The sequence below is a fragment of the Xenopus laevis genome, chromosome 9_10S (assembly GCF_017654675.1).
Source record: "Xenopus laevis strain J_2021 chromosome 9_10S, Xenopus_laevis_v10.1, whole genome shotgun sequence".
NCBI lineage: Eukaryota > Metazoa > Chordata > Amphibia > Anura > Pipidae > Xenopus > Xenopus laevis.
In genome coordinates, this window is record NC_054388.1 from 2367214 (window position 1) to 2395210 (window position 27997).

General features: G+C 43.4%; 2 protein-coding genes and 2 non-coding genes across 5 annotated transcripts; 3 read left to right on the forward strand and 1 right to left on the reverse strand.

The window, feature by feature from the left end:
- Positions 1-4232: 4232 nt before the first annotated feature.
- Positions 4233-27852, reverse strand: cwc25.S (CWC25 spliceosome-associated protein homolog S homeolog). 2 transcript variants are annotated; one of them, XM_041577790.1, is made up of 10 exons: positions 27696-27852; positions 25055-25227; positions 24738-24974; positions 22927-22996; positions 22494-22624; positions 21748-21817; positions 21092-21183; positions 20255-20350; positions 19276-19419; positions 4233-4481 (listed from the first exon to the last, which is right to left on the reverse strand). In XM_041577790.1, the coding sequence occupies exons 1-10, from the start codon at positions 27711-27713 to the stop codon at positions 4457-4459; spliced, it is 1056 nt and encodes a 351-aa protein (XP_041433724.1). In that variant the 5' UTR covers positions 27714-27852; the 3' UTR covers positions 4233-4456.
- rpl23.S (ribosomal protein L23 S homeolog) lies at positions 7955-13715 on the forward strand. The gene is made up of 5 exons (NM_001092452.1): positions 7955-7972; positions 9489-9572; positions 11385-11513; positions 12398-12511; positions 13594-13715. Exons 1-5 carry the CDS (start codon positions 7960-7962, stop codon positions 13674-13676), a joined length of 423 nt encoding a protein of 140 aa, NP_001085921.1. The 5' UTR covers positions 7955-7959; the 3' UTR covers positions 13677-13715.
- Positions 12109-12241, forward strand: LOC121399224. Its single transcript, XR_005964834.1, has one exon. It is a non-coding gene; the product is annotated as a small nucleolar RNA SNORA21 (small nucleolar RNA).
- LOC121399223 lies at positions 12763-12895 on the forward strand. Its single transcript, XR_005964833.1, has one exon. It is a non-coding gene; the product is annotated as a small nucleolar RNA SNORA21 (small nucleolar RNA).
- Positions 27853-27997: the final 145 nt, after the last annotated feature.

A 27997-nucleotide genomic window follows, 5' to 3' on the forward strand; every position in this document is an offset into this window, starting at 1 on the left:
AATGCCCCATTAGCTCCCCATCTTCTTTTCTGCTGATTCAATACATGTGAGCCCTCTGTCTCTGGAGTCCCAAGTTTGGGCAATTCAGGTGCCTGAAGTAGAATGTCAGTGCAAAATCTTTATACTACTGCCCCACACCCATAGGGAAGATTGTTTTGCACATTTCGACCATCAGTCAGAACACCCAGGATACTCGGGACCAGGGGCTTTCTGGCTAAGAGGTCTTTCTGTAATTTAGATCTCTGTTCCTTAAATCTACTAAAAAAGAATTTCAACATTAATGAAACCCAATAGTATTGCTTTACCTCCAATAGGATTCATTATATCTTATGTTTTATTATTACACAGAAAAAGGAAATTATTTTCAAAAATGTGAATTATTTGATGAAAATATAGTCAGTGGAAGAGGACCTTTGCGTAACTCTGAGCTTTTTGGATGATGAATTTCCTGATCATGGATGGTATACCTCAATACACTAAGCAAATGTGCTTTGCTGGATTATTAGTAAATATTGTATATTTGTCACTAGGCAAGTTCTCCTGTGCAAGGTGGGAGGCAGCTGTTGCTAAGGCCGGGCTGGTCTCCATAGACCTTTCCAGACACACACTCTTGTCTTGTACTTAAGGCTTGAAATACATTTAACAATCTGTTTGAAGAAAAATACAACCAGGCTAAAAAAGAAAAAAAAAAACAACACAAGGCTTTTGTTTTGACAGAAGCTTCGACGCTGATACACAATCGGGCTGATTCCAAACACTCCACCTCCATAAAACATGCAAATTGCGTGAAGAATGTTCTACAACTGCTCCCAAAAATCACAATGTATAAAATTAGACATGGCAGTGATTTTGTTCTTCCTTTCCGTGCCATTACAGGCAAATCCTATGAATAAAATTCACTAAAGCCTCCGCTTACATCCACGGTGTAAATATGATGCCCCTCATCTCTGTCTCATGCTCATTCCTACTGTCCAGTTAATCGGATTCATGGAAGATTCAGTGGCAATTCTGGGATATTGACAGTTTGTACTTGGGATTCACGGAATCCACGATTAGGTTAAATCCTAACACGTTTCAAGTGGAGGCCCCTGGGCCTGATGTGGCCGTTCAGGAAATTGTTCAAGAGCTCCATGGATGATGTTGTGTAGACTTTAGCCCTGTATCCAACGAACGATCTTATATTGAAATCTTCCGACCTGGGCTTCTGATGAAGTGGCCATGAAACGCGTTAAGCGGGCAGCCCAAATTAGAGGCATTTTGGATTTTTTATTTTTAAATACTGGCTTCCTTGGTGCTACGTTTTTTGCACAAAGTCTGATATGAATTTGCTGCTTGGGATCACGGTGGACGTTTAGTACAATGGAGCCAGTTTCTGTCCAGTAAGTGCCCCCACTGAAATATTCTTTACTGGACTCTAATCTTCTGACCTGCCACTAACCATTCAGATTAAAAAAAGTAGTAAAAGAACAAATCAGACGATGTTCTGGCTGTGACATCAATCGTAGCAAAGTGACATACCTCCCAACATTTTGGAAGTAAAAAGAGGGACAAAAAAATTTTCTCCGCACGTAGCGCAGCAATTGTTTGACCCCACCCCTTTCTGTGGCCACACCCCCTAATTACCATGTTTGTTTTACAAAATTTGGCAGGTTATGAAAGTTTGAAAATATTTCTCCTTATCTAAACTGTGTTTCTGTGTCTCAAAATTGTTAGAAAGTATCTTAGTTGCACCTGTTAGCTGTTCTGGGCTCTCTGCTAAAAGCCAATTAAGTGAGAAACTTTGTTTCTTTTTCTGGCTGTTCAGTGCAGAGAAAAGAGGGACTTTCCAGTACAAATGAGGGACTGCGGGTTGAGCTGTCCAAAGAGGGACTGTCCCTCCGAAAAAGGGACAGTTGGGAGGTATGAAGTTAAGTCCGACAAATAGAAGTGACAGTCACCCATTGAGATCATCACAAAGGCAATACATGCAGAGAAATTATCGTTAGCCAACCGAAATCTTCCAACCTGTCCAATTGACTAAACAACGATATCCATGGCCTGAAAAATGTCAGGGCGAGCCACACGCGGTCTGAAAATCGTATGAAACTTCGGTTGGTACAACTACATCTTTGCATCGATGGCCAGCTGAACATCATTTTATCCCAACCTGGAAATCCAGTATGTGGGGTAATGGCCCAACACACTGACAGTTGGAACTGTATATAAAATGCATTTGTTTGAATGACATATAATGTCAGATTTATCTTGGTCACATGTAATTGTTAAATTACCGACGGGTTCTGTTCCTGTTAGTTGTGCAACTTACTGTACATCCTTCCTGTAATGTTCTGTGACACCCAGGCAGCCATAATGTAGATCCCATCTCTGATCATCTGTCTGATAAGTCCGGGCTTGTTCTCTCTTTTGCAGCACTACAGCAAATTAACACAGTGGGCAGAAGGGCAGGGGCGTCTGGGTAACTTATGATGCCACAGGTTGATATCAGTTGCCTTCTGCCCCACTGCCTGGAGAATTTTACATAGATGCCAAGGGGGTCATACCCCCCCAAAAACATCTCTTTCCTCTCAATATTGACTGTTCCTGAACCCCACTCCTCTCACTCTCTTCCTCAGCACCTCTTTTGCTGCTCCAGGGGGAGGTGGGATTCGTCAGTGTAGCACCTTCTATGTTTCTGGTAGAGAGAAGACAGGCAGGGATCTGGAAACAACTTGATTTTCTGTTTTTTCAGCATAAGAGCAAGGGGACAGCTCTATGGGTGAAGACACACAAGTAGTAGCAGCTACTTATTACAGCTACAAAATAGACAATAGTGGTAATTGGCTTTGCTAAGACGCTACATGTGTTTTAGTAGAGGCAATTCTCAATATTGTCTATGGCAGGGCATTTTGTAGCCATAAAAATAGCTGCTACTAGTAGTTCTGTGTGTCTTCACCCTAAGTGCAGAGACACACGTGGAGATTCGGGCCCAGCGACAAATCGTCTGTTCTTCGGGCGACTAATCTCCCTGCAATGCCTTCCCACCGGCTAGAATCTATATCGCCGGCAGGATGGCACTCGGAGCGCTTCGTTTTCCGAAGTCGGCTGAAGTTTCCATGTGAGGCAACTTGGGGCGACTTCAGAAAACGAAGCAATCCAAGTACCATCCCGCCGGCGATATAGATTCTAGCCGGCAGCTATTTTTTATGGCTACAAAATGCCCTGCCATAGACAACACTGAGATTTGACTCTACTAAAACATGTGTAGCGTCTCAGCAAAGCCAATTACCACTATTGTCTATTTTGTAACTGTAATAAGTAGCTGCTACTACTTGTGTGTCTTCACCATTAGAGCTGTCCCCATTGCTCATGCTGAAAAGACAGAAAATCAGGTAGTTTCCAGATCCCTGCCTTCCATTTCTCTAACAGAACCCGAAAAAGGTGCTACACTGACGTATCCCACCTCCCGCTGGAGCAGCAAAAGAGGTGCTGGGGAAGAGTGTCTCTGCCCTTAAGGTGACACTTGATACATTCAGGCCCGGATTTGCGGCAAGGCCGCATAGGCCCGGGCCTAGGGCGGCAAAAAATAGGGGCGGCATGCCGCCCAGCCGCATTATGGGGATGTGTGCGTCCCCACGCAATTACAGCAGCTGCGCCAGCGTTTTTTCGCCGGCGCACTGGGAAGGGGAGGTGAGGTGGGCGCTAGGACCGCGCGGCCGCCTGGTCAGACTGCGCGGCCTAGGGGCGCCCGACATTGAAATCCGGCGCTGGATACATTCTCCATCTTTTATTCCCACCTTTCCAGTTCTTCTTTCTTATCTTCTCTCTCTCTCTCTCTCTCTCTATATATATTAGGGATGCACCGAAACCACTATTTTGGATTTGGCCGAACCCCCGAATCCTTCGTGAAAGATTTGGCCGAATACCAAACCGAATCCTAATTTGCATATGCAAATTAGGGGTGGGAAGGGGAAAATATTTTTTACTTCCTTGTTTTGTGACAAAAAGTCACCCAATTTTACTCCCCACCCCTAATTTGTATATGCAAATTAGAATTCAGATTCGGTTTGGCTGGGCAGAAGGATTCGGCCGAACCGAATCCTGCTGAAAAAGCCCGAATCCTGGCCTAATCCCGAACCGAATCCTGGATTCGGTGCATCCCTAATATATATATACAGTATTTGCATCTTCTGCCTTTTTATCCCCAAACCATTCTTTATCAATATGTAGATTATGATAGAGTTAAGATGAACTAATTGTGTTAATGGGCAGTTTATTACTACCATGCAAAGTGCCAATACTCATGCAACAAAGTCCTATGATGAAACTGCTGCAGAGAAACAAAGGCTGGAGTTGCAGAGACGGGAAATTCTGACTCAGGAAAAATCCGCTGCGACTCTCCGCACGGGTCAACGCTCAGAATCGCCTTTGTTCAGAGTCAGTCTTTCTCTCTATTGTGAGTGGACGATTTCTGCGATTGTCACCGCATCAAACCACAGCAGAGCCTGTTAATAACGACAAGAATAAAGCGTTAGCTGGGTGGTAGTACTTCAGGCACAAGATGATTTTAGTTATTTAGTTCAAAGGGAAATAAAAGCTAATTTTGCTCTTATGTAAAGGGGAAGATCATGGATTTAGCACAAGCCTAGTTTTAGCGTAACCAAACTTTACAAAAAATACTGACGCATTTCAGATATTAATAGGAACGTGTCAGTGTCATTTGACCAAGCAGGCAAGTATTTTGGGCCTACCACCAGCCAACAGTTAAGAAAAAGGCCAGTAATGCACTTAAAGTGATACTGAAATGTTGCATTTAAATACTGGAACGTTTTGCTTCCTCGCAGCTGATTCTATAATGCAGTCAAGATAATGGTTCCTCAGTTTTCCTGACAATATTCTGTTCAATGTTTTTGTTTTGCTGGATATTATAGAACTCACATCCATATTGTTCCTGACTGACGATCAGACTTCCTGTTTCTTGGCTCAGATCTCCTGCTGTATTTACCTCTGCTTCCTTTTCAGCAACCGAGAACTGGAACATCTGAAGCTTTTAGCATTTCCCTGTGTTTGGTAATTGGCTTGTGGCCTGTACCTACACTAGTGATCACAGGGCAGCCATCAGGGGGGGATAGGGGGGAGAGTTGTAGGGGGCCCCGAGGGTAAGTGGGGCCCTGCTACGCCACACTTACTTGATTAGCCGGGCCCCCCATCTTTGTGAGAGCTGCTGACTTCGGGAAGGCATGGATGTTTAAGGGGCCCTGGCCACCAATTTTCTTATAATGTGTGGTGGGGGGGGGGTTCTAGCCACCAATATTTTTTAATGGAGGGGCCCTGGCCACAAATGTTTTTTTATGGGGGGCCCTGACCACCAATATCTTTTTATTAACATGTGGGAACCCTAGCCACCAATATTTATTTTGTTTTTTTACTGTGTGGTGGGGGGCGGACCTGTGGGTTGGGGAGGGCAGACCTGTAAGTGGGGCTTGCGGTGGGCGCAGCTCAGGGGGCCCAGGAAATTTTGTCGTATGGGGCCCTGCGATTTCTGATGGCGGTCCTGAGTGATCATACTGGGAGGTGGAAGAAGGAATCAGGCTAGACATATAAAAGTTCAAAGTCGGAAGCCGGCATTTGTAAGGTCGTGGGGGGGGGGGAGAGCAGTCAAAAGCTCAACCCGTGCCCGTGACCCGAAAAGGGGGGGTGTGAGGTCGGCTCGAACCCTTGGGTATTGGGCCCGCACATCACTATCAAACAGCCATACACAGGCCATTATAAAGCAACAGTCTATGGCAGCTTAATGCAGCCCCCAGTTTCCAGATGGCCAGTCTGGGCAGGGTTGCCAGGTCTTGTTTTTCAAAACCAGCCAAAGTCGGCTACAAAACCAGCCCCAAAATTAGCCAAGAGGCACATCAAAAGTAGCCAAAAAATAGCACAATATGCGCAGTTAAAAAAAGTCTAAAAAGTAAATGAATATATATGTGAATATACGCCATTTTAAAATTGTCTGTTTTGCAAATTTTTTGATGATGTAAAATGGGACAGATTCGCCCGTCCCCAGGGTAATTACAGAGGGGGCCCAGGAGGTATAGGGGCCCCATTAGGGCAATTTCAATAAATATTGGTAAAACAGCTGAACCTCTAGACATTTTGGTGGCCAGAAGACTTTTGCCCCAAAATTGTCTGAAATTGAGGAAAGTCACTGGAAAATGTGAGAATGTTTAAGAGTGACAGGAGACTGGGGTACAGAGACCCAAATCTGGTAATTTCAGACTTCTACACAAGTCAGTCCCATTGCATGCTGGGTATTGTAGTTTCCATTCAACTTGGCAAATTGTTACACAAAAACAACATTACCCAAAATGCATTGGGAGACACAGGCTTGGCAACAAAAAACTTTGGCTGATTTCTAAACAAACCAGCCAAAGGCTCAAAAAGTAGCCCAAATCTGTCCCTTGGCTAGTTTGTACTTTCAAAACCAGCCTGGCCTTTAAATTAGGAAAACTGCCAACCTGGAAACCCTGAGTCTGGGCAGGTCGTACCCTTTCATGTGTGAATTTCATATAAAATATCACTTACTTAGATGTAACCGTCACCCTGATGGATAATGAACTGGAGACGAATTCAGCTCATGACCAATAGAAAAGAAGGTTTTATTGTCATTTATCAGCCAGAGGCGACCAAGGGAGAGAAGAGAGAATGAAAAGAAAATGAAGCGAGAATGAAAAGAGAATGAAGAGAGAGTGAAGAGAGAATAAAGAGTGAAGAGAGAGAGTGAAGAGAGAATAAGAAGAGTGAAGAGAGAATAAAGAAAGAATAAAGAGAGTGAAGAGAGAGTGAAGAGAATGAAAGAGAGTGAAGAGAGAATAAAGAGAGTGAAGAGAGAATAAAGAGAGTGAAGAGAGAATAAAGAGAGTGAAGAGAGAATAAAGAGAGTGAAGAGAGAATAAAGAGAGTGAAGAGAGAATAAAGAGAGTGAAGAGAGTGAAGAGAGAATAAAGAGAGTGAAGAGAGAGTGAAGAGAATAAAGAGAGTGAAGAGAGTAAAGAGAGTGAAGAGAGAATAAAGAGAGTGAAGAGAGAATAAAGAGAGTGAAGAGAGAGTGAAGAGAATAAAGAGAGTGAAGAGAATAAAGAGAGTGAAGAGAGTAAAGAGAGTGAAGAGAGAATAAAGGGAGTGAAGAGAATGAAGAGAGTGAAGAGAGAGTGAAGAGAATGAAGAGAGAATAAAGAGAGAATGAAGAGAGTGAAGAGAGAATGAAGAGTGAAGGGAGAGAATGAAGAGAGAATAAAGAGAATGAAGAGAGAGAATGAAGAGAGAGTGAAGAGAGGATAAAGAGAATGAAGAGAGAATAAAGAGAGAGAATAAAGAGAATGAAGAGAGAGTGAAGAGAGAGAATGAAGAGAGAATAAAGAGAATGAAAAGAGAAGAGAATGAAGAGAGTGAAGAGAGAATGAAGAGTGAAGGGAGAAGGGAGAGAATGAAGAGAGGATAAAAAGAGTGTATGAAGAGAGAATGAAGAGAGAGTGTTTATAGAGGAATATAGTAGAGAGAGGAATTATGGGGAAAGTATTTGAGAAGTAAATAATAGAAATAACAGGAAATAAAAGAGAAGACAAGTGAGAGGGACTGGGACTGTCACTTATTATTTCACTACAAACAAACTCATTACAACTGTTTCTAACGCTCTGGCTTTTTTGTACAAAAACTGAAATATTGGGAAAATGATAAATAAAACGATCCCAACCTTTTCCTTATTGTAACTGACAGACTTTCTACTTTCTATAGGTGATAACGTCACAAGTAGCCATTAGCTTCACGCCACGCCTCCCATTTCCTGGTCACGTGGCTGCGCCGTCCAACGTACGGCACGTCCAATCAGACTGACGATATCACGTGGTGCCGCCCCCCTGTCTCCCTCCCTTGCTCAACTGGCTGCTATATCCCGGCATCCCTTGCGCCCGCCTCTTTCTCTTTCCGGTAACCAAGATGTCTAAGAGAGGTGAGGGCTGAGCGCTCGTGACTTAAATCCGTCGTCATCTGCCGCTTTGTTCGCGTTGCCGATGGCTGAAATGATGTGAGGCCTCTTTCTGTTCCCCACTCTCTCCCCTCGTGTCCATATGAGCGATAGTGGGAAGTGTGGGAGCTGCGGGGAAACCTTAAATGTCCCGGGAATCTCTTGCTGATCCTCTGAGGGGAAGCCATGTTTTATCTACCGTCACTTTTCTCTTACATTCATTGTCTCTGCTAATTCTCTGCTTATTCTCTGCTAATTCTGATCTCTCACTAATGTCAGACTGTGTGACTGGGCTACAGTGACTTTATATTGACTTGTGTATTATATATATGTGTTATAGTGTGTGTAATGTGTATATAATTGTGTGTGTGTGTGTGTATGTATATATATGAAGTTTATGTATTATAAGGTGCTGTCAGTGCATGCCATTTTTCTGTTGCCCCCTCTCCTACTCTGTTGCCCCACTTTACCTCCTCTATACCTCCGTTGCCCCATCTATGCCCCCTCTGTGCCTCCGTTGCCCCCTCTATGCCTCCGTTGCCCCCCTCTGTGCCTCCGTTGCCCCCTCTATGCCTCCGTTGCCCCCTCTCTATGCCTCCGTTGCCCCTGAAGGGTTACGAGGTTGTGACAAGCAGAGGGCAGTGTCACACAGTAGTTAAGGGGTGCCATATTTATATATATATTATACATTTATTCAGCGCACTCCCCACTAACAGTAAAGGTCGGTGATCACCAAAGAATCACATCGTCCAACTGTAGAAACAGTCGATTTTGACAAATGTGAACAGTGTTTATTCGTCTCAATCTGTAAATGTTTCAATCCACACGGGACCGACATCACGGGACAGTTTTGTCTCTCTATTAACTGTTGCTTGGAGGCACCACTGGGCTTTAAATGCTGCTCGGCGCTAATTCAACGTTTATTCTCTTGATTTTTACTTTAGTGGTGACACCGGGGCTCAAATACTGGGGCTGGTTATTGTACTTGTGTAAAAACTGCCCATTGCTACTAAATCTCCCATGAGCTTTTATCCCTTGTGTCCTATAGTTTTACTTACTGATCATTGTACTTTGCTCTCAGGAGTATATGCTGCTCTCTTTTATGTGTGTGTGTGTGTGTGCGTGTGTGTGTGTGTGTATATATATATATATATATATATAATAATGAGCGAGAAAACTTTGAGGGATTACTGGTGTATTTATATAGATCTTTCTGATACAACTTATTTACATTTAGCTTTTTCCTCCTCCTGCTTTCCCTGAGTGTGTAAAGTGTAGAAACAAATCCCTCTTCTCAAAGCACTTGCAGTGTCTGCCCCGTGGCACCATGAGTTGTCGTGGAAGAGGAGAGAAAGACATGACTTTTGGGTGAAGAGGCAGCGACATGTGCTGTTCTACTTCAATCAGTCATGTGACACTTTATACATTCTCTTTCTCTTCAAATATTTTTGAAGGGTTCTGATATTGTTTTCATTCACTAACTCGGCTTTGTCGCCTTTAGGACGCGGAGGTTCATCCGGTGCGAAGTTTCGCATCTCCCTTGGTCTCCCCGTGGGAGCCGTCATTAACTGCGCTGACAACACAGGTAAGGGCTGCAGTGCAATATTTCTCTTCATTGTATCTTTAAAGGACAAGTAAACCTTCAAAATAAGTGAGTGTAAAATTGACGAGGGTTTTATTCTAAGCACTTTTGTCACTTGCATCATTTTTTTTTTTTTTTTATTCCAAGATATTAAGGGATGTTTGTACCCGCTGATCAGTTTCTGACCACCAAGCAGCCAATGAAGTTGTCAGGAGAAAGAAAGCGGCTGATGTTCTTCTGCTTAGGAATAAAATTAGAAACCTTTCTCACATCTTTCCTAAGCAGAAGAACATCAGCCTCTTTCTTTCTCCTTCCTTGACTACTTGCTGGTCAGAAAATGAACAGCAGCTGGAGCTCTTGGAACAATTCATATTCTCTTAATAACTTGGAATAAAAAATAATGGATGTAAATTACAAAAGTGCTTAGAATAGCCCCCTCATCAGTTTTACATTCACTTGTTTTAAAGGTATTCTGTGTTTTCCTGCTTTTACAGTAGCACTGCTACTTCTTTTTTAACTTGATAACATCATTAAGTCTTTCAAACCACCATACGGCCAGATTGGACAATTTAGCTTCGTCTCTTCTATTAAGCGTTGCTTGGAGGCACCACTGGGCTTTAAATGCTGCTCGGCGCTAATTCAACGTTTATTCTCTTGATTTTTACTTTAGTGGTGACACCGGGGCTCAGATAGCCACACTGGGAAAGTGCAGTATCCGCCAATCAGCAATTTGCTTTCATGTGTCTGTGGCAAGTTAGAAGCTGAACGAAAATCCCTGATTGGTTGTTATGGGTTATAGTACCTGTGTAAAAATTGCCCATTGCTACTAAATTTCCTCTGTGTCCAAAGTACTCTGGCTCAGTGAAAGCAAAATTATTTTAATGAACAAGAAAGAACATTAGGAATTTTGTTTCTTGTTCTTTAAAGCAGAATGAAGGCTACAGAAGCAGTTTATTACCAATAGATCAGCCACAACAGTGCAAGCTATAAGACTATATTATGCAGAATTCTTTACAATACCTGAGTAAACCGCTCTAGAAGCTCTGTTTCTTTAGGATAGCAGCTGCCATATTACCTTGGTGTGACATAATTTCCTGCTCACTCATAGCACTGGGCTGAGATTACAGCAGGGAGGGGAGGGAGAGGAGCAAACTGAGCATGCTCAAGCCCTAGCCCTGGAGGTTTAAGCTGAAAACAGTTAGTCTGATACAGAAGCCCATGAGTACACAATAGAAGGAAAGAAATGTGCTGTTTGACAGAGGACTCAGAGCAGCATTACTTTGAGGGGTTACTGGTGTATTTATATAGATCTTTCTGATAATGCTGACTTACTTTTAGCCTTTCCTTCTTCCGCTTTCCCTGAGTGTGTAAAGTGTAGAAACAAATCCCTCTTCTCAAAGCACTTGCAGTGTCTGCCCCGTGGCACCATGAGTTGTCGTGGAAGAGGAGAGAAAGACATGACTTTTGGGTGAAGAGGCAGCGACATGTGCTGTTCTACTTCAATCAGTCATGTGACACTTTATACATTCTCTTTCTCTTCAAATATTTTCCCCCAGTGTTTTATATATGGTTGGTGTTTGGTGGGGAAATATATTCTGTTCCGTGCAGTGTCTCCATATTGACTGCAGTTCCCCTTTACTAGAACAAAGTTACGTGAACAAAATAAGTGGTTGGTGCTTTTAAAGCAAGGAGCTTACTATTCAAAGGATAGTGAGTTCTGTTTTTGTTTTTATTTACACAATCACAAATAACCTGCATTGCTGAGTACGTGGTGCAGCCTTTGCTAATGGGCCTAATGGTGTCCCCCCCTTCTAGGTGGAAAGAACTTGTACATCATCTCTGTGAAAGGCATCAAGGGACGTCTGAACAGACTGCCGGCCGCTGGGGTTGGAGACATGGTGATGGCCACAGTGAAGAAAGGAAAACCTGAACTGAGGAAGAAGGGTAAGTGGCCTGTACACAATCATTACACGGAGCATTTTGCCTTAAACTGTAACATTTCCTGAAACATTACTGCATCACAGCCCATAAAGCCTGTCTGCAACTGTGGATTAGCTTTCCTTCTATTACTAACTTCATCTATGGTTAAAGGAGAACTAAAGCCGAACTAAAGAAGTAGCTAGAAATGTTGTACATGATGTTTTGTGCTTCTGTACCAGCCCAAGGCAACCACAGCCCTTTAGCAGTAAAGATCTGTGTCTCCAAAGATGCCCCAGTAGCTCCCCATCTTCTTTTCTGCTGATTCACTGATTCACATGCTCTGTGCTGCTGTCACTTACTGAGCTTAGGGAGCCACTCACAATATACAGTACACATAGAATAGAAATGTCACAATATAAGGCTGATTAGTAATTAATACACATAATTACTACATGGCAGCACAGAAACCAGTGCAATTAGCATCAGAATTGAATAATCAGCAAACCTGTAGCATCAGCTTATATTACAGCCAGGGAAGCTCATTTTCTGCTGGATAATTAGTGACGAGCCCTAAGCTTAGCTTCTCAACAGCCAATCAGAGCCCACTGAGCAAACAATCCCTCTTCTCAAAGCACTTGCAGTGTCTGCCCCGTGGCACCATGAGTTGTCGTGGAAGAGGAGAGAAAGACATGACTTTTGGGTGAAGAGGCAGCGACATGTGCTGTTCTACTTCAATCAGTCATGTGACAAGTGGATCTCTTCTTATTGGCTCTCCTTTGATGGGGGTCCCAAATCCTTGCCTTTTGCAGGAGAGACGAGTTCAGACGGCCTATGGTCTATTCAGAGTTTCTTTGGCTACAAACATCTGCTTCAGCCTCCACTAACTGTCAGTTTGTTCTTATCTGCAGTGCATCCGGCAGTGGTTATACGGCAACGGAAGTCGTACCGGAGAAAAGACGGGGTGTTCCTGTATTTTGAAGACAATGCGGGGGTGATAGTGAACAACAAGGGGGAGATGAAAGGTAAGAGATTTAGTTGTATGTAAAGGTACTTTCTAACTGCCATGATGTGTGGATGGAGGTAACTGACAGTGAAAAATGAACCCACCAGAGAACTGTGTATAAAATTGCACCAAATTAGGGTGTTTCCCTTACTGACTGAATTGCTTGGTGTTTGATCACATTGAGAATATTCAGCTGGAGTAGTGAATAAATGGGGCTCCCTGCTTAAACCGACCCCTCTTCTCAAACCGACCCCTCTTCTCAAACCGACCCCTCTTCTCAAAGCACTTGCAGTGTCTGCCCCGTGGCACCATGAGTTGTCGTGGAAGAGGAGAGAAAGACATGACTTTTGGGTGAAGAGGCAGCGACATGTGCTGTTCTACTTCAATCAGTCATGTGACAAGTGGATCTCTTCTTATTGGCTCTCCTTTGATGGGGGTCCCAAATCCTTGGCCTTTCCAGGAGAGACGATTTTAGATGTGGGAATGTCCAGATGTTTCTACAAATCTTAAACTTGCTGTTAAAATGATGATTCACAAAGCAGAATGTAGTATTCATAAATATTTACTAGGGATGCACCGAATCCAGGATTCGGTTCGGGATTCTGTCTTTTTGAGCAGGATTTGGATTCGGCCGAATCCTTGTGCCTGGCCGAATCTTAATTTGCATATGTAAATTAGGGACGAGTAGGGAAATCACGTGACTTCTCGCCACAAGATTTTTTTCCACTCTTCTTTTCTGCCCCTAATTTGCATATGCAAATTAGGATCCGGTGCGGTATTCAGCCGAATCTTTCAACAAGGATTCGGCTGAATCCAAAATAGTGGATTCGGTGCATCCCTAATATTTAACCCTTTTAATTCCAATGAGTGAGTGCAGGAGCCATATATTCTAAAATATTGATCTGGGCCACACCAGTGTGTTCTCATAGCAACACACAGCCTAGAATCTAGGCATAAGAGCTGACCATCAGCACTAAAAGGGAATATCCCATGTTTAGTAATGGGGCTGCAAGACTTAGAAAGGAAAGACATTTCCAAGGGAGATTTCAGTAGTTTTGCCACAAGAATGTAAATTAAAACGTTTTTTTCTCTCTGCTTCAGGCTCGGCTATCACAGGCCCTGTGGCAAAGGAATGCGCCGATCTGTGGCCCAGGATTGCGTCCAACGCAGGCAGCATCGCATGAACACCTCCTCCCTTGTAAAAATAAAAAAGATGTAACAAACACGGGAGTCTGCTGGTCGTGATTTGGGTTCATTTTGAAGGTCAAACCTTAAAGGAAAAACAAAACTCTTGCCCTGACTCAATGGAAGAAATTCACAGTCCGACTGTTCTGGGAATCTCCATGGTAACACTGTGCCTTTACAAGCTGGGGTAGGACAATGTTCCGTTGAGGTCCCAGTATCAGAGGGTCCCCCTATACAGTATTTTCAGTTCCTGAGACCAAATCCTTCCATTAAATGTCGCTTGTGTAGGAAAGTCCGACTGCCCCCGACTCCATCTCATCCGACTCCCCTCAAGGCCCAATACATGAGCCCTGGTACCCCCCAGTGTGTGGGTTGGGGAATAGGGTCAGTAGCCTGGTTTACACTTTCTGGGTCTACGGCAGTTGGACATTGTGGGGGTCATTTATCAACACTGGGCAAATTTGCCCATGGGCAGTTACCTATAGCAACCAATCAGTAATTAGCTTTATAAAGCCAGCTGCAAGTAGAACAATGAAAGCAGCAATTTGGTTGCCATGGGTTACTGCCCAGTGTTGATAAATGACCCCCTGTGCGTATGTATTGGCAGACCCTGGGGGCTCGACTGATAAATACTGAGTGACACCTGGTAAATATGTGCCATTATGTGGAAGATAACACCCCTCCCCCTCATTAAATTGATTGTTTGGTTATTAGTGATTTACAACAATTGACGAAGATACACTGGAGTAAATGCCCCCATTGTGAATTCTACTAAGTGTAGAGATGCAGTGGATTCGGGCAAATCCTTCGTGAAAGATTGGGCAAGAACTGAATCCAAATCCTAATTTGCATATGTAAATTAGAGATGGGAAAGGAAAAAGTGGAAACATTTTTTTTACTTGTTTTGTGACCGTCATGCGATTTCCCTCCCCACCCGGAATTTACATATGCAAAACAGGGTTTGGCTGAATCCTGGATTTGGCGCATCCCTAACTGAGTGACACTCGCCATTGTGATGTGGCAAATAGAGAAAAGTAAAGCTGATGAGAGCAGGGCGCAGCACAAGATGATGGAAGGAATGGGAGCTGCCATAGAGCAGGCAGAAGATAGTGAGTTGCACCTCTATTACTTCTCTTTGCCCCCAGTCTGGCTGTGGTACCACAATTGTGTGCTCACGTGTCTGGTCATTAAGTCTGGTCTGCACTACTAGTCAATCTTTGCGGCAGCGCACTCCGGACCTCACAGGAAAACCACCGAGCCCAAGGTCTGATGCACCAGAGACCTTTGATCTGGTCAAGTTTGTGAATAAGGAGAAACTGAGAAGGGGCTGCCTGAGAACAGACCTTTATCTTGGATGGACCCAATCCTAGTCTACTACTAGCCCAATACTAGTTTAAGGCTAGCCCAATACTAGTTTAAGACTAGGCCAATACTAGTTTAATACTAGCCCAATGCCAATACTAGTCCAAGCCATGGACCTTCAAACCCTAGAGACCTTTGATCTGGTCAAGTTTGTGAATAAGGAGAAACAAAAGGGGCTGCCTGAGAACAGACCTTTATCTTGGATGGACCCAATACTAGTCTACTACTAGCCCAATACTAGTTTAAGACTAGCCCAATGCCAATACTAGTCCAAGCCATGGACCTTCAAACCCTAGAGTCCTTTGATCTGGTCAAGTTTGTGAATAAGGAGAAACAGAGAAGGGGCTGCCTGAGAACAGACCTTTATCTTGGATGGACCCAATCCTAGTCTACTACTAGCCCAATACTAGTTTAAGACTAGCCCAATACTAGTTTAAGGCTAGCCCAATACTAGTTTAAGACTAGGCCAATACTAGTTTAATACTAGTCCAATGCCAATACTAGTCCAAGCCATGGACCTTCAAACCCTAGAGACCTTTGATCTGGTCAAGTTTGTGAATAAGGAGAAACAAAAGGGGCTGCCTGAGAATAGACCTTTATCTTGGATGGATCCAATACTAGTTTAATACTAGACCAATACTAGTCCAAGCCATGGACCTTCAAACCCTAGAGACCTTTGATCTGGCCAAGTTTGTGAATAAGGAGATTGATTGGAACATCCCAATAGCCAATGAGAAGCTGTTCAGCAGGATGCAGATAATGTTGTCATTCAGCCGGCAGGGGAAAAAAAGGAAATTTGTTTTGCAGCGCTACCATCTCACTTTACTTTCCCAGTGTTCTCTTGTTAGACTTGTACAGAAGCATCAAATCTGAATATTTACTGTACGTCACATGTAATAGTCTAAATGTAACAACAGAAATATCCATGTGCTAATGTGTTTCTTTTAAAAGACATATAGGATAAGTGAAAAAAGCCTAATTGTGTAGCCAATTATAAGTAATATATGGTGTCGCTTTTACATTATTATCTTTCAAAATAGCCCCTTTATTAGAGCTCCCTATAGATGTTCTCTGGTCCCTGTTTCAAATGAGGGGTGGGCGTGTCTAGGAGGGGACAGCCAATCACAGCCCTGCAGTCACACAAGCACAGACAGGCTTCAGTTCCCTATCAGGTCCTGCTAGCTGCTGATTGGTTCCTGTCCTACAGTGCAGTGAGCTGAGTGCACAGCCTGGGAATTCAGGGAGTAGCAAGTGGAAGAGAAGGGAGGGATTATTAGGGGTTTTGCAGAAATATTCAATAAATCAGCCAGAAAAGCTCAATTCTTCTATATCTAAATGAGTATAATGCACTGGTACATTCTTATTTTTTTAAACAATTGTCAAGTCCTTTATAAGGATTAAAGGCAAACATTTTAAGTATAAAAGAGAATCCTTTAATAAAAAATTAAATTGTGTGAACAAAGTAAAAGCCGAGTAAATACACACAGTGTGAGATCAGCACCATTTCATGGAGGAATGACAGAAAGAACTTTGAGGATATTTCATGAAATCCAAGAGGAAAGCTCCTCCCACCAGCAGGATCAGTGGCCACATGAAGGGCTAATGAAAGCCGTGTTAGTGATCCAGGCTCAGCACCAAATATAAAGCCTCTCTGCATCTTCCCCACTGTTAAAACTAGGGATGGACCGAATCCACGATTTTGGATTTGGCCGAATACCGAACCGAATCCTAATTTGCATATGGTTTTGTACAAATTCAGATCCTGCTGAAAAGGCCGAATCCCGGACTGAATCCTGGATTTAGTAGATCCCTAGTTAAAAGGGACAGATTCTGCCCGGTTATTGCGATTGGATAGAGTATAAAATCCCAGTTAAAAAACAAAGTATTTAAACATCTCGTTGCAGCAAACGATACATTTTTGATCGATTTCTCGCCTGTTGCACTCGAAGGAGAACGAGTTTTGTGAGTCGGAAACAAAGGGGAAATTCCAGGGACTTTGGGCAATTTACTGTGTCACAGCGAGAGGGAGAAAGAAGGGGATTAAATGGTTCCCTTGTTCTCTCTGGAGGAGATAAAGAAACGTCCGTGAGTCATTATAGGAGCCACGTTTAATTGCTGGAGGCCACGGACGAATGAGAATTCATCGTTTCATAAAGTTCCTTTCCAGGGCGGCAGACGTACGTTGGATCCCGTGAATGTTTCGTTTGACTCGATCCTCGACTGATGACGAGGCCGCGCTCTCGAGCTTCATTTGACTGCGGGACAGACGGATACAGAAACCAAACCGTTAACAAAAAGTCCCTGAATTTAGCCAAAAACATCGTTTTCCAGGGAGGTGCTGCGATTCCGTCTCATTTTGCACCACAAATAAATAACTTGGAAAGTGGAGACAGGATATAAGTGGTCGTTACTGAATAGAATGATCCATTAATATTTATTCTTTTCATTAAATACAGGTGTGGGATCCGTTATCGGGAACTCGTTATCCAGAATTTCTGTCTCCCACAGACTCCATGATAATCAAATAATACAAATTTTTAAAAATGATTTCCTTTTTCTGTGTAATAATAAAACAGTCGCTTGTACTTGATCCCAACTAAGATATAATTAATCCTTATTGGAAGCAAAACCAGCCTATTGGCTTTATTTCATGTTTATATGATTTTCTAGTAGACTTAAAGGGATACTGTCATGGGAAAAAAAATTTTTTTCAAAATGAGTCAGTTAATAGAGCTGCTCCAGCAGAATTCTGCACTGAAATCCATTTCTCAAAAGAACAAACAGATTTTTTTATATTCAATTTTGAAATCTGACATGGGGCTAGACATTTTGTCAATTTCCCAGCTGCCCCCAGTCATGTGACTTGTGCTCTGATAAACTTCAATCTCTCTTTACTGCTGTACTGCAAGTTGGACTGATATCCCCCCAACAGACCAATGGGAAGGTAACCAGATAACAGCTCCCTAACACAAGATAACAGCTGCCTGGTAGATCTAAGAACAACACTCAATAGTAAAATCCAGGTCCCACTGAGACACATTCAGTTACATTGAGAAGGAAAAACAGCAGCCTGCCAGAAAGCATTTCTCTCCTGAAGTGCAGGCACGAGTCACATGACTGGGGGCAGCTGGGAAACTGACAATATGTCTAGCCCCATGTCAGATTTCAAATTTGAATATAAAAAAATCAGTTTGCTCTTTTGAGAAATGGATTTCAGTGCAGAATTCTGCTGGAGCAGCACTATTAACTGATTCATTTTGAAAAAAAATTTTTTTCCCATGACAGTATCCCTTTAAGGCAATGAGATCCAAATTACGGAAATGGTCAAACCCCAGGTCCGGAGCATTCCGGATAACAGGTCCCATACCTGTATCTAATATGTTTCAGTATAAAGCAATAGCAGATCTTTATTCTAGTTTACCGTTACCCCCTTTCCCCTGTAATAAGAAGAGCGAATATGAACAAAGGCTACGGGATCAGTAGTATCCCGACTGCAACAACAGGAGAAGCGGAATTGGATGAACTGCCTTCGCTCACTGCTGCTTTGAAGAACCAACAGGTGAAATAAAAGTGTCACAACTACAACCAATAGACATTTTAAAGGAGAAGTGGCAAATGTTAGGGCACCCCAAGGATTGTAATGAGCCAATACCCCGGGCTGGTGCTCCAGTTACCAGAAAACTGCTGCAGTCGGGAGATTTGTGAGCGAGGGATTCTCTTCCTTCTTCAAAATCCAGCAGTCGCACATGTGCATTAAAGTGAAATCAGTTTTTATGTTGTTGTTAAAGTCCAGGGTTTAACTCTACTGCACACGTGCACAAAGCAAGAGGGTTGCCCACTAGCGAGTGTCACTGGCCCAGGGTATCAGGTAAAACATTAGAATCCCTGACATTCCCTTGGATTGGAACTGGATTGGTCTAATACAAGTCCACTCAGGATACACTGCAGCTAAGTGCAATGTGTTTGAACAAGACAACAATATGTTGGTGCAAGTGTTTTACTCCCAGATGGATCTCTAGTATTGTAAAGAATAAGCAAGAAGTGCTACTTGGGCTCATTTATAAACACTGGGCAGTAACTCAGAACAACCAATAAAATCTGAGCTCAACCTGCAACTGGCGCTTTTTCATTGTTATTTTTAAGCAGAAATTAGTTGCTCCTAAACCTGAGGTTTCTTTGTGTTAGAAGGTTTTTGAGATTCCATAAAGGTCAAATATATTCTGTTTTATTCCTTACTGTATAAACTTGCTCTCCTTCGGTCTGTCCTTCTCCTCCTCCTGATAGAACCTTCTGACATTGCGCTCTCTTTCCTTCTCCCGCTGTTGGGCATCTTCCATCATCTCCTGCCTCCGCCGTTCAAGCTCCTCAGCTGAGAGTTTCCTTAGGGAGGAGATAAAGCAGAACTGAGACTGCGCCCCAAACCACTCAATACACGGGCACAGGAGGGGCATGAAGCCTGGCACTTGCCCTTCAACACAAGGCGCCTTTTTCCCCATTATATCTAGGGATACACTGAATCCAGGATTCGGTTCAGGATTCGGCCAGGTTTCGGACTTTCTCAGCAGGATTTGGATTCGGCCGAATCCTTCTGCCTTGGCGGAACCGAATTTGCATATGCAAGTTAGGGGCGGGGAGGGAAATCGTGTGACTTTTTGTCACAAATCAAGGAAGTAAAAAATGTTTTCCCCTTCCCACCCGGTTCGGATTCGGTTCTCGGTCATAAAGGATTTGGGGGTTTGGCCGAATCCAAAATAGTGGATTCGGTGCATTCCTAATTATATCCCTGTATTTAGTGAGCATCATAGGGATTAATCCAGCTTCACAGGGAAACAAGCAGTAGTCTCAGTAGCTCCTCCACTAGAATTACCTTACTCAGAACATATACATTTTTTTTATATATATATATATATATATATATATATATATATATATATATATATATATATATATATATATATATATATATATATATATATATATATATATATATATATACATATATATATATATATAAAATGTGTATTTTTTAGACAAAGTTAATGTTCCACTACAACAAGGGACATATATTTAGTTTAATATTTATGGGGCTCCAGCTGCTTTAAACTCCAGCCTATAACATCTGAGAGCACATGGGAGTTGCAGTTCACGAGAGGAACATATATGCGATGAGTAATATAAATGGAGTCTCTGCTACAGTTTGGTGCAAAGCTCTTACTTGGTATAACCCGAAGGCCGCTGTCTCCTGTACGGCTCTTGTTTCTGTGGGGAGGGGCTCCTTTTCCGGCCTCCGTATGAGCCCCCCGTCTTAGACCTGCGTGGGGAAATGACAAAAGATAAAGTGTCACTTTATTAGAAAACGCGGCTCTTGTTGTCTCGAGTTCAGCCAGAGAGATCAAAATCAACTGAGCAGTCTCCAACTTTCTTTGTGGTCCCAATATGTGACTGCACCTCTCAGGGATCAACACAAAACATTTTTCTTTTCCCTGGGAGACTCGGCCGAGTCGAGAAAAATGTGCCGAATGCAGGAGTTGTTTTGGGAATTGAGCAAATGAAATCACTGATTCCAAGATTCAGATTTGGCTGAAACTTTTGTGTTTAGTAGAGTCAAATCTGAAGCCGTGATGTCTGGGCAGTCTGGCCAAACCTTTATTTCTGTTGCTATTGGGATAAAAGTTAGGGATGCACCAAAAAAACTATTTTGGATTCAGCCGAACCCCCGAATCCTTTGCGAAAGATTTGTCCGAATACCGAACCGAATCCTAATTCGCATATGCAAATTAGGAGTGGCAGGGGAAAATATTTTTTTCACGCAAGTTCCCTCCCCGTCCCTAATTTGCATATGCTGGGCAGAAGGATTCGGCTGAATGCGAACCCTGCTGAAAAAAACCAAATCTGGAACCGAATGCTGGATTCAGTGCATCCCTAATAAACGGGTTGTCAGAGGATTTAGTACTCGGTGTATCATCACTAGTACAGATATTTCCCTGCAGGTTTTGCACAGCAGCCGACAGATATTTATAATGTGCCCTGTGCCGGGTAGTTGGATACTTGCCCCTTGTTGTCACGGTGGGGGCTCTGGGAATGTGCCCGGGCTCTGTCCTTATGTGTGTGGCCTCCTCTGCTGACTTGTCCATGATCTCTGACCTGTGAGACAAGTAACACTGCTCCGTGACAATTATGTGGCAACCTCCGATCCTTGCCCCTTGTTCCCAGCATGCTTCACTAAACCCTGAAAGTTCTTTTAGTCTGGCAGCTCTTGGCTTAATTTATTGAATATCAAGGAAAGTTTGTCAGTAGAGGATACTCGTTACTTACCCGGATACTCTCTGAGCTGCTTGGTGCAAATAGCAATGAAGGCCGATTTATTCCCAGTCAAACCTACTACTACTTGTCCTCCTGCTCATCATCCTCCTACTTATCCTCATTCTCCTCTTCCTCCTCCACCTCGTCCTTCTCCTCAACCTCCTCCTCAACCTTCTCCTCCTCCACCTCCACCTCGTCCTTCTCCTCAACCTCCTCCTTCACCTCATCCTCCTCCTCAACCTCATCCTTCTCCTCAACCTCCTCCTTCACCTTCTCCTCCTCAACCTTGCCCTTCTCCTCAACCTCATCCTTCTCCTCATCCTCCTCCTCCCCCTTATCCTCATTCCTCCTCCCCCCTGTACATCCCCAGCGTATGAGCAAGTCCAGCAACTGGAGGTAAGTGACCTGGAGGCCGTATCCAGACTCCCTGTGTCGAGCTTGGGGGGAAGGAGAACGTTTGCGTTGCTTGTGAGACCTGAGGGGAGAGAATACGACCGACATTAATAAAAGTAAATAAAGAGGAAACAAATGAGTAGAAGGGTTGAGATTATCTGTGTAATAGTTTTATAGTGGCAGGACCAATCAAAACGTTGTTTTATTGGGAGCTGCAGTCAATAAACCAATTATGTTTAACCCCTTAGCAGATGTATCAAATGTTGTGGAGTCATTTCTGTGTGAGAACCATTAGATGGCACTAAATTAACCCTTCTCTCGTCTGAAGCTTTGAACTCTGAACTGTGCCATAAAGGCATTTGGATTTCACAGCATTTCTCACCCACCTCTTCTCTTTAGCAGCAAATTCCCTCTGGCCTAACACAGTATCCAGCCCAGCAACCCTCATACTCACCTTCCTCACACTTCTCTTCTTTCACATCAGACTCCTTATTCCTCCCAAAAATCCTCACTCCGCCTCTCTTCTTACCTTCCCAACCATTATCACTGTAACCATTTCTTATGTTGTCCAAATATTCTTCTCGTCTAACCCTTCTCCATATACCAAATACTCCTGTCTGATGATTAAGGGGTAACTTTGCAGTTTCTACAACCATCAACCCCTCCAGGAATTCCTTAGTGCCCAATGTTTTCCTTTCTAGAATCCATAATGTCTCCCAGTCCATTGTGTTTTCTCTAGTTGAACCCTAAAGCCCTACCTATTCCTGCAATGGTCTTCCTCTTCATCACCGCTGTCCTCCTCACTGCTGGACTCTGCCCTTCTCTCCTTTCTCCGCTTCTTTTTCTCCTTCTTCTTCTTCTTGCTCTTTTGCTCCAGGCTGTTCTGCAGCTGTGAGTTTAAAGAGTCGGAGAAGTCAGGGTTCCGTTGCCTTTACTTAAAGGATATTTTTGAATTCAGGCAAGTTTATTGAGAAGTCAGCACAAGCTACGTTTACGAATTCACAGGAAGATTGAAAGTGAATCCAGTTTATCAAGAAGTCTTGTCCAGTACAGAGTTAGAGCAGTCCCAGTACTAAAAGGATATTTAATGCTAATTAAAGCCTTGCTAATTAAGAGAAGCCAAAACTTATATAAATATTGTTTCTATGCAGCAGAGATAAAGTCATTTAAGTAGAAGCAGAATCCGCTCACCATTTCTCTAATCTTCTTCATCTTCACAGGATTTTTCAGAACTTCTCTCTTTTTCTCATCTTCTCTCTTCCTGTAAAATTCAAAGTGCAACCAAGACGACAAGTCATTACATTTTATGCAGCGACTCGGACTAATGCTCCCGGGCTGATTTGTGAAGGTTGTTCTGCTTCTTTACTGGATTGAGACCAAAGCTTCAGCTCAACTGGATCTAATGCAGCTTCATCGGACGTAGCACTTACTCAAACACAAACTGAGACAATCCTGGGTTTAAGGGTCAGGACACACAGGCGGATTCAGGAAGATTAGTTGCCCCGGCAACAAATCTCTTCTTCGGGGTGACAATCTCCCCAAACTGCCTTCCCGGGATGGCACTCGCGGCACTTCGCTTTCCGAAGTTGCCTTGGGAGGAAACCGGAAAACGAATCGCTCCGAATGCCATCCTGCCGGCAATTCCATTCTAGCCGACGGGAAGGCAATTAGGGGAGATTAGTCGCACCGAAGAAGAGGAGATTTGTTGCTGGGCTACTAATTTCCACAAATCTGAGCGTGTGCCCTGACCCTTTAGCAGCTCTGGGAGGGGGTCGCCGACCCTATAAACTGTTCTAAATTGATACCTTTAGTTGATACATTTCTTATCTTTGTCCCTGCTGAGCAGAATCCCTGAGATTCATTAAAGGCAGCTGTTAGAATTGATACAATACTTGCTAATACTCCAGAGATGCTGCTGAGAAATGTATCAACTAAATGTTGCAACTTAACGTATCAAATAATTGTAGCAACTAAATGTAGCAACTACTTGTAGCAACTAAATGTAGCAGCTAAATGTAGCAACTGATTGTAGCAACTATGGGTTAGTTCACACAAGGAGATTCGGGGAAATTTTGTCGCCTGGCGACTATTCGCCTCTTCTTCTGGGCGACAATCTCCCCGAACTTCCTCCTTGTGTCTTCCCATCCGCTATAATGAAAAGTCGCCTGCGCTAAAGCATACGCGGCGCTGCGTTTTCAGAAGTCGCCCGAAGTTCGAAGACACGAGGAGGTAGTTCGGGGAGATCATCACCCAGAAGAAGAGGCGAATAGTCGCCAGGCGACAAAATCTCCCCGAATCTCCTTGTGTGAACTAACCCTGAGGGTAGGGGCACACGGCGCGATTTCGCCGCGATTCTGCGCTAAGCGAGTTGTCGCTGCGTTTTTTAAGCCGAAATAGCTTTGCTAACTTTGGCGCTGGCGTCAATGCAAATCGCGGCGAAATCGCTGCGCTAATTCACACGCGGCGATTCGTTTTCTATTGTCGTCCGAAGTTGCCTCGCTGGGCGTTTCCGGGCGACAGTAGAAAAAGAATCGCCGCGTGTAAATTAGCGCAGCAATTTCGCCGCGATTTGCATTGACGCCAGCGCCAAAGTTAGCAAAGCTATTTCGGCTTAAAAAACGCAGCGACAACTCGCCCAGCGCAGAATCGCGGCGAAATCGCGCCGTGTGCCCCTAGCCTTAATGTAGTAACTGATTGCAGCATCTAATTGCAGCAACTAATTGTACCAACTAAATGTAGTAACTAAATGTAGCAAATTGTAACAGTTCAGATGCTCCTGGATCACTGAGCTGCCAGACTGAGACACCAGAGACACAAATATTAAACTTAAATTTTTGGAGAAAGGTAAGAAAATAAATAATGGAAAGTAATTGAAAAAAAGACTTTGTTGTTTTCAGATTGTTCACCATAAGCAAAGTGTTTGGAAGGCGATCAATGCCTTTAATGTAAAGTTGAACTACACGTTTAGACTTGTAATGTTGTGACCGGAGAACAAGAATTACCGGATCATGAAGAGCGGATCCTCACGGATCTTGTTGGCCATGTCTAGGGTGGAATTGGCTCCGGCTGCTGAGAATATGGAGCCGGGGAGGAGTCCGGTCTCAGAGGAGGGGCCGCTCTCGGGGTCCTTCATTTTATCCAGGATGTATTTGTCCACGGGTCTCCCCAGCAGATATTCCTCGCGATTCACTGCACCCCCCGGGCCTTGGTACATCCAGTCCAGTTTATCATCTTTTTTCCTGAGAAGAACAAAGAACACGGCTCACCCAATGGGTCACTGCCCGAACAAAATGAAAGCATCGTTGGGTTTCCATCTTACTTAACCGCGCCCGTGTCCTCGGCGTATCGCTGCATCTCCTCCCTCGCTCGCTCCTCCCGCAGCTCTTTCTGTAGCTCCTCGATCTTCTTCCTCTCGGCCTCATGTTTCTGTTCCGCTTTCCACACCTTCTCCACGTTACGGAGGGTCTGGGGGTGCCAGCTCTTCTTCAGGTTCTGACCAGGGACAGGCGGAGAAACAAAGTCAGTAGGAGCCAATGAGACAGAGACATAATCCAGTAATAATCCAGTATGTGCTGCAGTCATGGGTTTCAAAGGGTTTGTTCCCCTTTAAATTAACTGTTAGTACGATGTACAGAGGGACATTCTGAGACACTTTGCAATTGGTTTTCATTTTTTATTATTTGTGGTTTTTGACTTATTTAGCTTTTTATTCAGCAGCTCTCCAGTTTGTAATTCAGCCGTCTGGTTGCTAAGGTCCAAATTCCCCTAGCAACCATGCACCGATTTGAATAAGTGACGAGAATATAAATTGGAGAGGGACTGAACAGAAGACAAGTGATAAAAAGTAATAATTATAAAGTGCCACCTTACAAAGCATTTGTTTTTTTGTTTTTTTTAGATGGGGTCAGTGACTCTTGTTTGAAAGCGACAAATCAAAAACTACAAAAAAATAAACAGGGATGCACCCAATCCAGGATTCAGTTCGAGATTCAGCCAGGATTCGGCCAAACAGAATCGGAATCCTAATTTGCATATGCAAATTAGGGACAGGGAGGGAAATCATGTGCCTTTTTGTCACAAAACAAGGAAGTAAAATCTGTTTTTCCCTTCCCACCCCTAATTTGAATATAGAAATTAGGATTCAGAATTTGGCCGAATCTTTTGTGAAGGATTTGGGAGTTTGGCCAAATCCAAAGTAGTGGATTTGGTGCATCCATAATAAATAATGAAGACCAATTGAAAAGTTGCTTAGAATAGGGATGGACCGAATCAGGATTCGTTTCGGGATTTGGTCTTTTTTCAGCAGGATTCGGACGAATCTTTCTGCCCTGCAGAACACAGCAAGGCAACACTGCATTATATTTTTTATTACCTTAAAAAAACTTTCATTTTTTCCTTTAAAAGGTGAGCCACCCCATATGTTATAGAAAAGCTGATTATTTGCAGTATTTCAATTGGTTTTCATTTATTATTCTTTTTTAATTCTTGCGGAATCAAATGATTTGCTTATTTTCCTGACTCTTTCCAGTCCTAATTGAGGGTTAGGGGTTGCAGGGAGTTGCAGGATAAAGACGCCGCTACACTCCTGCCACTGGATCGCTCTATAGGTCGGGAGAAACCTATGAAGGAAATCTAGAGAGTTAAAGGGGTGGGTTCACCTTTATGTTAACTTTTAGTATGTTATAGACTGGCCAATTCCTAGCAACTTTTCCATTGTTTTTTATTTATATAGTTTTTGCCTTCTTCTTCTGACTCTTTCCAGCTTTCCAATGGGGGGGGGGTCACTGACCCCATCTAAAAAAACAAATGCTCTGTAAGGGCAGAGACACACGCTCAGATTCAGGGAGATTTAATCGTCTGGCAACAAATCGCCTCTTCTTCGGGCAACTAATCTCCCCAAACTGCCTCCCGTCTGCTAGAATCTAAATCACCGGCGGGATGTGATTTGTTTTCCGAAGTCGCCCGAAGTTTCCTCGTGAGGCAACCAGACTGCCATCCCGCTGGTGATTTACATTCTAACCGGCAGGAGGCAGTTTGGGGAGATTAGTCGCCCGAATGAAGAGCCGATTTGTTTCCAGGCGACTAATCTCCCCGAATCTTCATGTGTGTCTCTGCCCCAAGGCTACAAATGTATTGTTATTGCTACTTTTTATTCCTCATCTTTCTATTCAGGCCTCTCCTATTCATATTCCAGTCTCTTATTCAAATCAGTGCATGGTTGCTAGGGGAATTTGGGCCTTAGCAACCAGATACCTGCTGAAATCTTTCATCTTTCTATTCAGGCCTCTCCTATTCATATTCCTGTCTCTTATTCAAATCAATGCATGGTTGCTAGGGGAATTTGGGCCTTAGCAACAACATAGCTGCTGAAATCTTTCATCTTTCTATTCAGGCCTCTCCTATTCATATTCCAGTCTCTTATTCAAATCAGTGCATGGTTGCTAGGGGGATTTGGACCTTAGCAACCAGACTGCTGAAATTACAAACTGGAGAGCTGCTGAATAAAAAGGGGGTCACTGACCCATCTAAATAAACAATTGCTGTGCAAGGCTACAAACTAATTATTATTGCATCTCCTATTCATACTCCAGTCTCTGATACAGCTCAATGCATGGTTGCTAGGGGAATTTGAAGCCTAGCAACCAAATGGTTGACATTACAAACTAGGGAGCTGCTGAATAAATAGCTAAATAAGTAAAAAACCACAAATACTAACAAATGAAAAGCAATTACAAATGGTCTCAGAATCCCCCTCTGTACATGAGACTGACAATTAATTTAAAGGGGAACAAAAAGCAGAAAGAATAAAGAATAAAACATAAAGCGTCAGACAATCGGTCTGTACAGGAGACTTGACAGTGGAGTCTAATAATAAGTAAGTGAAGGAGACTGCGCAGACTCAGTGTATGTCCCGGTTATACAGATATATAAGTCTATATTGTGACCCCGTTATACTTTACCAGATCTCCCCCTCCCATGGCTCCAGCGACTCTTTATCCCTCAGTCCCTCTCGCCTCTCCAGTCAGCATCAAACTAAACGGCGCGCTGTTGGGGACGTCATCACGCTGCGCCCGGAAGAAAAGGACATCAAAATGAGGCTTGGAACCCCCAATGGGATCACGTGGGATTTAAAGGGACTTCTTAAGCAGCAGCAATGACATTGACATTGACATGAAGTGGGCGATAGGGGCTCATTGTTGGACAGTAATAAGGAGATGCTGATGTGTAATACAATTGGGCAAAGAAGATGTTAAAAATAAAA

Excerpts from the sequence above, each read along its gene's own strand:
- rpl23.S (NM_001092452.1), top strand. Across the intron at positions 9,573-11,384 it reads TAACTGCGCTGACAACACAG|GTGGAAAGAACTTGTACATC; the intron begins GTAAGGGCTGCA and ends CCCCCCTTCTAG. Across the intron at positions 12,512-13,593 it reads CAACAAGGGGGAGATGAAAG|GCTCGGCTATCACAGGCCCT; the intron begins GTAAGAGATTTA and ends TCTCTGCTTCAG.
- cwc25.S (XM_041577790.1), bottom strand. Across the intron at positions 21,818-22,493 it reads GAAGACCATTGCAGGAATAG|GTCTCACAAGCAACGCAAAC; the intron begins GTAGGGCTTTAG and ends CTCTCCCCTCAG. Across the intron at positions 4,482-19,275 it reads AAGGAGAGCAAGTTTATACA|GCTCTGCTGTGGTTTGATGC; the intron begins GTAAGGAATAAA and ends CGTTATTAACAG.